We start from the raw sequence: 13,275 nt of genomic DNA on the forward strand, positions 1-13,275 counted from the left end.
AAGCCGTCAGACGTTCGGGGGGGGGCCTTGAAAATTCCAGAGAATCATTAGGGGCCTCAACGGTTCACTCAATACAAATCATACCAATAAATCACTCTGAACAGGACAGAAAACAAATCTTTCATTAACCATTTTTTGCCATCCAACAAAACAGCTGTGTTTCAGTATGACTGGTGATCATTTAAAGTTTTTTGTACACAATAATTTTCACCGTAGACAACGATACATAGTTAGTGAAATGACACTTTTGGGAAATTCCAATTTTTTGTACACAATTGCCCTTTTAATCATCATGTTCTAGTGAAATACATTCATATCAGTTTTCAAAGATACATAAATGCACAGATTGCCAGATTTGTATTGAAAACAATCATAGTTTTCACGTGGACAACCATGTATACTGAAATAACACTTTTGGGTAAAATTCCGAAATCCATTATGTTCACATATATTTTTCTTATCCTCATATCCTAGTAAATTTCATTCCTATAAATTTCATTCAATAAATAAAAGCACAGACATTTCTAGGTTTATTTGGGACACCATTGTTTATAGTATGCACAATAGACTACCACACACAGTAAAAATGACACTATAAGGCAAAACTCACTATTAATTTTTAGCTCCGCTGTCAGCGACGCGGAGCTTATCAAACAAGTTGATTTTCCGTCGTCGTCCTTCATCGTCATCTTTGTTGTCGTTGTCACTGTCCGTCCGTAGTCCAACAACAATTGCCTTCTCCTTTGAAACCGCTTGTCCGATTGCTTTGAAATTTGATATGCAGTTCACTTGGGGTTATCTCACAGAAGTTTGTTCATATCGTGAAATTTGCAATTGCATACCGGTATTTGTAGTTTTGGGGCATTTTTTGCTCTTTTTGGTGAAAAAATCCCCTCTAAAATCGCATGTCCGATTGCTCTGAAATTTGACATGCAGTTTACTTAGGGTGGTGTCAGTTTGACATTTTCAAATTTTGGTGAAATTTGCATCTTTGTATTTTTAAGGCACTTTTTGTCAGTTTTTTGTCAAAAAATTTATTTTACCAAAACCGCTTGTTTGGCAGCTTTGACATTTGCTATACGGGTTAATATGGATTAACAAAAATGTGATACATTTAAATTATGATGAAATCTACAATTTTGTATTTTTGGGGCGATTTTGCCAATTTGGGTCTAAAATGTGTTTCTCAGTAAGTAATGGTCTGATAGCTTTGACATTTGTTATACATGTTCCTACAGATAAACTATATGTGACATATTGAAATTGTGACGAAATCTACAATTTGATATTTTAGGGGTAATATTTGCCACTTTCGGTCAAAAATGTGTTTCCAATAAACTCTTCTCTGATAGCTTTGATATTCGGTATACAGGTTCCAATAGCTTAGTTTATTATGATATATTGAAATTATGATGAAATCTGCAAGTTCGGTTTTATGCAATTTTTGCCAATTTTTACAAAAAAAGTCTAATCTTAAAAAACTACTCGTCTAATGGCTTTTGTTGGCAAGTTCTTAGGGATGATCTTAATTTCATATGTTCAAATTATGATGAAATCTTCAATTGCGTATTTTTGCAGCTATTTTTCCCATTTTTTGTCTGGCCACTGGAATAAACTATCAAAAATTTCCACCTTTTTCATCAACACATGTGCCCAAAAGAGGAATTCTCTACATAACACAGCTAGCTATATCGGCTGCTAGGTCGCTTGTTTAGTGTACAAATGCACTTCAAATTATTATACCAGTGTAGGTATATTTATGTTGAAAATATGATAGCTTATTTCATATGTGTGTATGGCTTTACTAGCTTTTGTTGTGTTGTGTATCTGTGCAGTTTGTGAGGAGGCATCATGGGCCAGTGGCTGGAGCAGTGGACTCACGATCCAAAGATGGTGACTTTGAGCCCCGGCATGGCAGTGGTGTTGTGTCCTTGAGCAAGGCACTTCATCCCCATTGCTTCTCCCCACCCGGGAGTGATGGGTACCTGAAAGGACAAAGGTTGTTATGTGTGCGTTTAGCTCTGCTGCGCTTATGGCTGCACATGTGAGCTGTTGTTTGCTTCCCAGGGAGTTGAGTGGTATCATATTAGGTCCAGTGACTTATATATATATATATATATATATATATATATATATATATATATATATATATATATATATATATATATATATATATATATATATATATATATATATATATATATATATTTATATTATATATGTGTAACCCCGGTTACGATTGTAATGTCATGTGATTTGATCTGCTGCCTGTTGTTTGAGTGTGATGACACATGTGTGGAATTTCATTGATAGCGTCTTCGCCCACAATGCATTGCAATGCTCTACTGATTTTCACTGCTGAAGACAGTACTTTGGTGTGGATGTACGTTTAGGAATTATTATCCGTTTTAATGCCAAGAGAAAATTCCAAGACAACGTGGTTGGTCTTTTACATGACTGTGATTACAGGTATGTGTATTTGAAGGCTTTGGTATTGAAAACAATGAATTTTTAAAAGTCTCAAAGTGTGAGACACACCCCTCAAGTTAAAACGTGGAAGGACCATGTGTTTCCCAATTAACGTGGAAAAGTTTCTAAGTTGTTATTCTGTAGTTAGTTTGATTCTAGTAGTATTTTATGATAGTAGTGAAGTTTTATTTAACATGTTGAAATTTGAGTTTCTGATTTTGAAGGAAATTTTCTGTGATTCTTAGTTCTTTGTTTCATGGTATTTTTGTACAGTGTATTTGCTATCATGTTGACTTAGTCTCATCTTGAATGAGATAGTGTAAACAGAAGGAAACGCTTACATAATTGCCATTGGTCTTTTACATGACTGTGATTACAGAGGAGATCCAGTTAATGAATTACTGGTAGACTGTGTGTGTTCCTATTGTGTGGCCTGAGTGAAGAGCCAAGGAGTGCCTGGAATTGTTCGAGTCAATCATCAACTCGAGTATTGCTACCAGGGTTGGAATAACAAATCCCCAGGGAGAATCGTCTGGAAGGACTCTGTGTGTGTAACGTAGTTTCCTATTGGATAGACTGTCATCGTCATAGCAACAGGACGGACATTGACCTACAGGAGAAGCCATTGTACAGCCCTATGAACAATAGCTAAGTGAATGAACCCTAGACAACAGCCATTTTAGAATTCTGGAACTTTATTATGGTGGATGAACTTTAGATTTTGCGCCTGGAAATTATTTTCCAGTAATACTGCTATTAGTTTTAATCATTGTAGACCAGTGTGTTTTATTCTTTATTATTATTATCGTTAGTAGTAGAGATTTTAGCTGTAGTGAAATAAACCTTAATATAAACTGCAACGCGAAGTGTACGATAATCATTCTTTCCTGGTTTGTTTATTGTGTGATATGAACCTTGGTCGGGTTTAATTATCTGGCTAAATTTAATTGTCAGTTTAATTACCCGGTTACAAAATTGGGGGCTCGTCCGGGAGTTATGGGTTATCTCCAATTACGTCTTTATTCACACACACACACACACACACACACACACACACACACACACACACACACACATATATATATATATATATATATATATATATATATATATATATATATATATATATATATATATATATATATCTGTGTGTGTGTGTGTGTGTGTGTGTGTGTAGACCAGCAACAAGCACAATGCCTAACACAAAAATTACACTCAAGACCATGATCGGCAAGCCAGAGCAGGACACGGGAGAGGGTCACCGCGTTGACATACACGGATATATGAGAGAATCCGGTCCCACAACCAGCTGCACAACGTACCGGCCCCGCGACGACTTTGCCCACGACCCACTGTTGATCACCATTTCTTACTTCTTCTAGTAATACGTGGCAAGAAATAGTCAAATGACAGGACACAATAGACAAAACGAGCGGGTTTTCGCGGCATTTGGCAGGAAAATTGCACGGCTACACATAGGGACGTATCGAGAGATCCTGTGCATGGTCATGGCAGAGATCCAACGGCTAGCTAGTGTAGGCCTACCGGTGCTACGCAAACTTCGTTGTTGTACCTCCTGATTGCTGGGTAGGTCTGAATCCTCTTTCAAATGAGATAACCCCACATAACAAGAAGACCTATGAAAGGTCCTTCGCTTGACTTGATACCTGTACTCGGAATTCTCGTTTGCAACCCCAACGGGGTAAACTTCGTAGTGGAGTTGGATTATCCACAGCCGAGTGTAGCGCGCCATATACCCGGTTCTCTTGAACCGACACAGACGTTCATGCAGACCACGGAACAGATGCTTCTTGCTGCAGCGGGCATTGCTCTGCGAGCTGTAGATTTCTGTAGCTTGCGTTTTTGTCAATTGTACTCCTGTTGGGCCTCTTGAAATGAAAGTTCTCGTCCTTGCTAGCGATGTCGTAGACCAGAGCCCGGTCATTGATAGTCTGCTGGCATATACACGCGTACGGGTAAGTGTTTAGCTCCATGGCTCGAGCGAGCCCCATTCAACTGATTCAAGAAAATCATGATCAAATGTGATCTCAATCCAGCGTGTAATTACTGTTCAATATTCAGCAGATATTTAACTTAGATTAATTGACCTTTTATTGCGTGTTAGATTTGGTAAGTTGGTATGCTTGTGACAAATCAGCCGCCATATCAGCGGCAATATCGCAAACATAATAATCAACCCGTAACCTCATGCGGCATTCTCGGATATGTTGTCAACTCAAGAGCATGCGCAGCGCGACGACCACTGCGCTTTAAACAACACTCTCCTCGTGATATACTTTAAGTTTACCTTCAACCTAATCTACCTTTTCGATCGTGCAAGAAATGGACCAGTGGCGAGTCTCGACACTGGACTACATTATGTGCAAAGTCTCGAAAACAAAATTGTTTTTTCTGTGTTATAACTACACACTGGCACTGGCGAGATCACGATTTGTTGCCTGCCCTGTGGCTGGTGCTCGTGAGGGTAGCAGTGATGTTATTAATGCCTTCTGAACTCGGGCATCATCAATGTTACCGTCATGACCAACATCCCTTTGACGGGCAACACATTTTGGTCTTTCCATTGCCAGTGTTCTTATTGAAATATTATAGCTCAAACATGGGACTAAATGACCCAAGGGTAGGTGACAATTTGCTCGACGTAAGGAGGGCAAATGGTCTCCTGGCCCAAAGGGTACCTGATCCCTTGCCTGAGCTAGGATGTTTTTATTACATGCCTCTCTTACATAGTTTTCATGCTAAGTTTTTGGGCTTACCTACAAGTAACAATCATACGCTTGATTTCGATGCTAGACAAAAATCTGCTAAAAAATTCGAATTTTTTTCATCTTTGAACGGTGCACAGATATCACTGTAAAGAAGTTTATTACATGCCTCGTATATCGAACGTCGCGCGCTCCATAGGATTCAATGGTAACTCGCCGATGACGTAGCGGGCCGCATAGTCATCACTGGACTGAAAGTGAACCGGAACTATTTTCAACTTGAAAACTTTTCAATGTAAAGTCTTGAAATTGCATGTTTTGCACAGAAAATCCGGTTTTCGGAAAATTTCGCATAAAAATATTGATAAACCGCATAACAGTAGTTTAAATATATCAATGCGGATAGGGACTATGTACCCTCGGGGCAGGAGACCATTTGCCCTCCTTACGTCGGGCAAATGGTCACCTACCCTCGGGCACATAGTCCCATGTTTGGGCTATAATATATATTATTGAATCTTGGTATTTTATGTAAAACTGTGAATTTATTGTAAATCCCGAAATGTCAAGTTGAAAATGTAGCTCTGGTTCACTCTGGAAAATGTAGTTCTGCTGGTTCACTCTCAGTCAAGTGATAGCTATGCGGCCCGCGACGTCATCAACAATGTTCGATATTATATATTATAGCCCAAACATGGGACTATGTGCCCGAGGGTAGGTGACCATTTGCCCGACGTAAGGAGGGCAAATGGTCTCCTGCCCCGAGAGTACATAGTCCCTTGTTTGGGCTATAATATTTTATTACATGCCTCTCTTACTCAGTTTGCACCACAAATATTTACATTTATTGGTAAATTACAGTCAAATGCTTTATTTTCATTTTAGACGAAAAACGGTTAAAATAGAACGATTTTCATCATCGAGTGGCGCATTGATATATTTAAACTACCGTTATGCGGTTTATCAATATTTTCTTGCAAAATATTCCAAAAACCGGATTTTCTGTGCAAAACATGAAATTTCAAGACTTTTGCATCCAAAAGTTTTCAAGTTGAAAATAGTTCTGGTTCACTTTCAGTCCAGTGATGACTATGCGGCCCGCGACGTCATCGGCGAGTTACAATTGAATCCTATGGAGCACGCGACGTTCGATATACGAGGCATGTAATAAATAAGGCATGTAACAATAATCTGAATGTGACGGTTAAGTAGAACGCGCCCCGAGGACAAAGGTTCAGACTAAAACTTTTACAATTCTTGTCCGATACACCACTTGTTGGGGCTTTAATTTAAAGCTTTTGATGCAAGAAAACTTTTCATCGTCTTATTTTCCGGAAATTCGAAAATTTATTTTTCTCTATAGAGTTAGCACAGGGATGGCGGCCATTTTGAATTTTAAATATCTGTAAATCCTGAGTTATTTGTTTCCCTAGTACAGAAATTTGCACGGTTACTCTCGATTTTTATTCTTGATTTTGGAATAAAATAGTTGAAAGACTGCATAAGGAAAGTTTGAGTAAAAGTGTAAGTCTTTTACTTTCGAGGCGCATACTACCTTAAGGTACACCTATGAGGAAATTAACAATATTACCAAAATTTAAACCAACCTTTCTCAACTCGTCTCACATCCAGGTACACTTCTTTTGTGTCTTCGGGGATTTCTGCTTCACGGACAATATGATCTGCATACGCTGATAACTTCTCAGTTTTCATCATCACTTCAGGATGGTTCGTCACCAGGTCTCTTGTCTCCAACTTCACATCTACAAACTCACTGAAAATAGTATTGAATTTTCGTTCCTCTATTCTGTCTCCCTCAGCCACTACCGATTGTAAAATTTCCCTTCCACGACCCCTGTCCCTATTTTGTGATCTTATCAACCCACTACTTATCGTAAGTTCGTTGACCTTTGCCTCAAGGTCTTCATTCTTCTCCGTTATTTCTTCATCCGTTAGTAGATGCACATAAGCCACTTCTGTGAAGTAAGAGCAATCTGCAGCTATAAATTGTTTTCCCTGAAACTTTAATATGAGTGGTATCTGTTTCAAGACGAGATTCAGAAGACTATGAGATGATTCGATTTAGTTGGTTGTTGTATGTATGTATGTATGTATGTATGTATGTATGTATGTATGTATGTATGTATGTATGTATGTATGTATGTATGTATGTATGTATGTATGTATGTATTATGTATGTATGTATGTATGTATGTATGTATGTATGTATGTATGTATGTATGTATATATGATGTGTGTATGTATGGTGGTGTGTGTACATGCATGTATGTATGCAAATGTTCATCGTCTGTACGTCAATCAAGCCATCTCTCTGTCCACCCGGCCATCAATCATCAATCCATCCATTTGTCCCTCTATATATCTATCTGTATATCTATGTTTGTCTGTCTGTGTGTCTATCTTTTATCTATATATTCATTTACTAAATGCTCTAAGCTACGAACTCAATGGTTACATATTTCAGTATGTATGTAATTAGGGACATTTTAATGTCTACGTACGTAGGTGTGCGAGTATAAATCATTATGGTTTGTCATGAGGTTCTGCTTCTTCTATCTTTCGCACTTGCCTTTTGCAGAATCTTGTAAACTTTGCTGGTGATGCAACTGTCGTCTCTTTTCCTTTTCCTGCAAAAGCTTGTCAAGCGTATTTATCTGTGTCTCAGTCACCTTGTCTCCCTCCATTTCAAATTCTTTCAGAAGGTCTCTGGCTCTGTTTACTCTAGTGGGTATCTTGTCGACATCAATCTCCTGTGACTTCATAGATCGACTTTTGTCAGTATCTTGTTCTTGCTCATTTGTCTGAGAGGGTTGTCCTGCATTCATATGAAAGAACATTCACAGGGCTGTAAAGGCCAAACCTGCACAATTGTTTAAGGAATAAGTGAATTTGTAGGTCGCTAAAATATCATAGATTATTGGTTTTAAAGAAAGGTAAACACGTTGACATGCATAATCGAGCTCAATCGTGTTAACATTCAAACAGGAAGTTATATTGCACAATCAGGTGAAATATCTGACATTGAAAATACCTACAACCGGTAAGGAGGGTACTGTTCAAATTGGCGACCTATGATATTGGCCTAAGATAAATTTTTGATTACTGCTACAAAAGGTATCCCGTATTCTAGGGTAAATACGTACATGCATTTTCCAAAGTTGGTCACAGTCGTTTAAGTAAAAAAAGAAGTATCCACGGGAAATGTAATTTGAGCTCGTTCTTCATGCTCATTTTAACTTCAAATGGATAAACAATCTAAAATATTTAGATATCAGATGGAATTAGAGCAGTAAAGGAAGAGTTGAAGACCCAGACACAACCATCAGATATGAAAAAGCATGTTAAGTAGTTGTACAATCTATACGAGCCGCTGAAATGCAGACATTCATGAAGGAAAGTATTATCAACGGTTTGGGGAGGGTTAAGCCAAAGGCGCAATTGAAAATGTTACGTCTTATGGCAATAATAACTGTTTACCAGATATTTCGATTAGTTCCTTCCTGCACATCAAATACTCCTCATAGTCTATGGTTACATCAATCGCTAGGTAATACGCTCCAATTTTATCAAGAAGTTCATCAGATAGGAATTCATCTTCCATCATATCCTGTAGTTTCCCATTCTCATATTGTCCCACCAGGCATTCCAGCGCATCTAAGGACTGACAGGACATTGTATAGGAAATACTTTTACGACTAATACCCTTCACGTTCATCTCATCATGTTGCCCATCAAGGGAGTGGCCGACTTCTTCCGACTTCTTCTTGACTTCATCACTCTCATAAAAATCCTTCTCAACTTCCTGGACTGTTCTTCCTCTCTCTGGAACTACTTTGGTCACTTTCATTTCTAGGTTCATGTCACCTGCAAAGGATGGAGGAAATTTTTACGTTGGCTATGTCATAGCAGTCGACGAGCAGGGTCTGTTCACGACAAAACACTAACTAACAACCATAATTATACTCACAGGCTTAGCCAGAAATGATATTTAAGGGTACAAATATAATATTCCTTAATAATATCCTATTCTACTTCATTAAACACGATTGGAAATAATTTGGATGATTGGATTTTCATATTTTGCAATTTCTCAAAAGTGTTAGGTGCCATATAGCTGAAAGTTGCGATATTACAAATTACTCATAAAAGCAAGTGTGTAACTTAAAAAGAAAAGCAGATGAGATTACATTTGTAGATTCAATCGACATTACTTCACATCCAATTATCCCAAATTAGTTCCAATCGTGGTATTAGTTATTTACTCATACCTGGATCACGTCCTTGCCATTTCCTTTTCCTTGGACTAATATTTGATTCGTTTGGGGACGCTTGCTTTTCTTTGTCGTCTTCACGACCTGTAAAATTACAAATAACAATCAGACATTTTATTATATGCCTGCTTGTTCCATCAAATATGATATTTAAAGCAGTATGTTCTCAATACTTTTGTTTCTTTTCTAAACTCAAAGGCATATTTAGATTTAGAATACACATAATGAGGATATCACAATATAATGCGATCGACAGATACCCGTGAGACTCAGAAAATTTGTCACTAAATGAAGTCGTTGGTGACATTGCAGTCCATTGTTAAAAGTAATGCAGAGATGAGTACAATAACTTCGTAGGGAATAAATGAAACTCTAAAAAGGACAGGATATGTAAACCTGTCACCTAACTTCCTTACTTGACATATTGGGTAAATTTGTCTCTTAGGTAACATTTAAGGTTGTTCAAATTCTTGGCAGTAAGAGAAAAACATGTGAATAGTTTATACCCTCTTGCTTTTCCTCTGGTGACTGCTGTCTTGGTAAGGTAACGCCATGTATGACCTCTGCATCTTCTTTCACCACATTAAGGAATGTTTCATTGATGTTTTCCAGCTCTTGCCCAACTTTATTCCACAATTCCTCCTTAATTTCCTTGGCTTTATTAAGGGCGACATTGTACTGGCAGAGGAATCTCATGATACCTTCCCTTAACGCGTCAGTCTCGTTCATATCGACAACAAGCCAACTTTCATGGTCACGCATATATCGCTGAATTAAGTCATGGCTAAGAGAACCCCAGGGGATAATAACAGGAACAGCAGCGCACATAGCTGCCAATGTTAAATTGACATAATGTGTAGATGATGGAGGAACTAGAACAAGATGGCACTGACAAAGCTCATCCTTAAGTCCTTGTCTGAAGGCATTCGTGCAAGCACAACATCTAATTTAGAATGTAAATTCAAACGATTTCGAAGTTCAGATTCACATCGCTTTGGAACTCCTAAAATTTTCCATGTCGGTGGTGATTTCCTATGTTGATAAAAGGAGTCAGCTACCGAGTTCATGGCCTGTACAATAACGCTGTCACTCTTAAGGTTTCCTAGTTCATGTTCTTGGAACACGGACAATATGTGGAAGTTTTCGTCCGCCTCGAGGGCTTCCGGAGAAGGAAGTTTAAAGTTATTTTTATCTACCATAGGCGATAATCTGAAGTGTTTTATGTTTTTGGTTGCCGAGCGGTACAATTTTTTGTACTTTCTGAAGACACTTCCTCCAACAGAAAAGACAGAGTTGGCATCTTGTCCTTCGTTCGTTAAGTCTTCCAAGAAAGGTCAAGGTCGGAGTCACGGCAATTAGCAATGATAGGGGTGACACGATTACTGTCAAATAGATTTATCAAGTAGAATGCTGCTCTCGGGAAGAGGTCTCGTTCAATTTCAAAGGCCGCCTCTGATGTTACCATTCCAATTCCAAAAACGAATCTGACGTTTGCCAACTCTTTCAAATCTGAGAAGTAGTGTTTGTGGTGATACAACCAATCGGAATCAGGTGTGTCATTTCTCTTTTTAAATTTTCGATTCGGTGATGGCACTATGAGCTCAACGCCAAATGCTTTGGCTTCCTTGATTTCTGCTTCTGTTGCTGTGAGGGCGGTGCAGTAGACAGATAAACCCATTTGACGAAGTAGACGGATTAAGAGGTGAACTGAATCAGTCACTCCTCCCTGGATTGAACCTCCCCAACTGTGGTTGACTATCAACGCTTTATTTCCCATATTCTTTCTGGAAAAAAACAAAAACAAAAACGCAATGCATAGGCAATACTGACGTTTGGGAGCGAATAGCTGCACGATCGCTTGTGAAAAGTAGATAAGTAAGAGAGTGTACTGATGCTTATTACCAGGTCAAAAGTTGAATGTATTACAGGTCAATCACATTATTAAGGCATCTTAATGTATAATGATGCATTCAGCGTCTTAAAAGCAGTCATTGCATTGCAAACGCTATTGCCTTCGACAGTGGCTTTCTATAGATGTAATCTTTGACACGGCTCTTCAGCGTTATAATGACTGTATCCTGACTGTTTGCAATGGTGAAGAATCCGTAATACGGCAGACGACAAATCAAGTACTGTTATTAATGTAAAATTTATTGCGTCCTTAGATTTCCAAGGATAATTGGTGAATTGCATTTTAGATTGCAAGCTCACGTTTTCTGTAGTTTCACCAACAAGAAAAACAATGGAAACACTTCCATGCAAATATATATGAGTGAGCATGCACAAACCAAAGTCTTTTATCATGCATATGTGCAAACATAGGGACATTTAATCGTGTCGCTTTTCATGATATTTTTGTGTTTATGCTTGTGTTCATTCAATATTGGACTATCCACTATTATTTCGGAGTCAATTTTCAAGAATTCAAACATTTATTAGTTTAACAACGGTCCTGCATTTTACCTCGTCAGTATTCAGACTGTTATTTCGTTGGTGACATTACACTTTAATAGTTTCTTGAATTCTTTGATATATTATGCAAGTACTGTAAATGTCATGAAGTAGCTATTTTTTTTTTTTAGCCTTTCTGTTTGACCAATAAACCCTCTCTCTATGTATAAACCAACCAATGGGAGCTGTGGAGCACATTTTACAGTTTGATTTATTTTTCAGAATATATTTCTCTTCTGTGAAATGAATATTAAAGCAAAGTCCACCAGAGTCGCACGACGTGAAGAAGCCAAACACTAAAACGAGGTCAGCAAACATGGCGGTTCAGCGTTAAATGGCACGTAGGCTTTGATAATACCACAGTGTAACCCGATAAGGCTTTTTGAGCATAAGCTGCATTCATACATTCTTTAGTTGTCATGGTAGGGCTATCACCTGAGGTTTATTTTAGTCACCTAAAATTACCTGAATTTAATGTACTTACTTTGGCTTGTTATTCTCGACAGGAGAGTTGGAAGCATTCTGCCAACTTTGGCCAGCTTGTGGCCTGATTTCGTTGTCCTTGTCGTCGGGCAGATGACCTGTTGCGAATGCGGAAGGACCCATGGCGCGAACACTCGCAATGGAGGCGTCGGTCTCAGCAGCAATTCGCTGACGATCACGGTCAGTGTATTCATCGGCACTTCCATTGCCACTACCGTCAGTGCTTCCCCTTTGACTGTGATGCTGTGTACTCGACATGGTGCTAATTAATTCTGGTCCAGGGAAACGCTTTGAACAGTGCGACACGGACGGTGGTGTGCTGCTGTGTAGTGTTCTTGGTTGCAGAGAAGTGGCCGACTATAACTACGTCATATTTAGAGGTTATAAACGGCAAGCGAGGGTATGTAAGACCTTTGGGGTGAAAATTAGCATATTTGGCGGGAAATAATCACCGAGTGAAACGAGGTGCCCTCGATGTTAAACAGTAAATAAAAGTTCCCACCTTTGCTATTGGCTTGTTTTGTTGTCGTAAAATTCTGAATTGCCTTTCCAGCATGCGTGTCTCTGATAGATAAGGAAATATTAGTTTCACCTTCAGTTCAGGTTCAGGTTCAGGTTTTGTTAAGTAAGAAACAATTAGACAAATTTGACAAAGTCTAGGCCCACTGTTCCGCATCATGCCAATTTTCCCGTTGTTATGACTTACGATGTGCAGTATCATAACTATTCTGTTAATGTGTACTTATGAATTTTTTCGCAGACTTGGGTTTCAATAAAATCATTACATTTTTTTAACTATGAACTATTGATACTCTGTTAAAAATTACAATCTTATGGAGAACGTACATTAGTGT

General features: G+C 38.4%; 2 protein-coding genes across 2 annotated transcripts in view; both read right to left on the reverse strand.

The window, feature by feature from the left end:
* The window catches only part of LOC139127292 (uncharacterized), a 28,731-nt gene extending 18,515 nt beyond the window's left edge, over window positions 1–10,216 (reverse strand). Inside the window, exons 1-5 of the mRNA XM_070693212.1 lie at window positions 9,994–10,216; window positions 9,485–9,571; window positions 8,694–9,080; window positions 7,786–8,031; window positions 6,803–7,171 (exon numbers count right to left, since the gene is read on the reverse strand). Coding sequence (XP_070549313.1) covers window positions 6,803–7,171; window positions 7,786–8,031; window positions 8,694–9,080; window positions 9,485–9,571; window positions 9,994–10,216 — 1,312 coding nt within the window. The remainder of the gene's footprint in view (window positions 1–6,802; window positions 7,172–7,785; window positions 8,032–8,693; window positions 9,081–9,484; window positions 9,572–9,993) is intronic.
* A 586-nt stretch (window positions 10,217–10,802) lies between these two features.
* On the reverse strand, window positions 10,803–12,805 carry LOC139127301 (uncharacterized). Its single transcript, XM_070693223.1, has 2 exons — window positions 12,423–12,805; window positions 10,803–11,271 (listed from the first exon to the last, which is right to left on the reverse strand). Exons 1-2 carry the CDS (start codon window positions 12,677–12,679, stop codon window positions 10,803–10,805), a joined length of 726 nt encoding a protein of 241 aa, XP_070549324.1. The 5' UTR covers window positions 12,680–12,805.
* Window positions 12,806–13,275: the final 470 nt, after the last annotated feature.

Source organism: Ptychodera flava, chromosome 3 (assembly GCF_041260155.1).
Source record: "Ptychodera flava strain L36383 chromosome 3, AS_Pfla_20210202, whole genome shotgun sequence".
Taxonomy (NCBI): domain Eukaryota; kingdom Metazoa; phylum Hemichordata; class Enteropneusta; family Ptychoderidae; genus Ptychodera; species Ptychodera flava.

Excerpts from the sequence above, each read along its gene's own strand:
- LOC139127301 (XM_070693223.1), bottom strand. The coding sequence starts at position 12,679 with ATGTCGAGTACACAGCATCACAGTCAAAGGGGAAGCACTGACGGTAGT. Across the intron at positions 11,272-12,422 it reads GTCGAGAATAACAAGCCAAA|AAAGAATATGGGAAATAAAG; the intron begins GTAAGTACATTA and ends GTTTTTTTCCAG.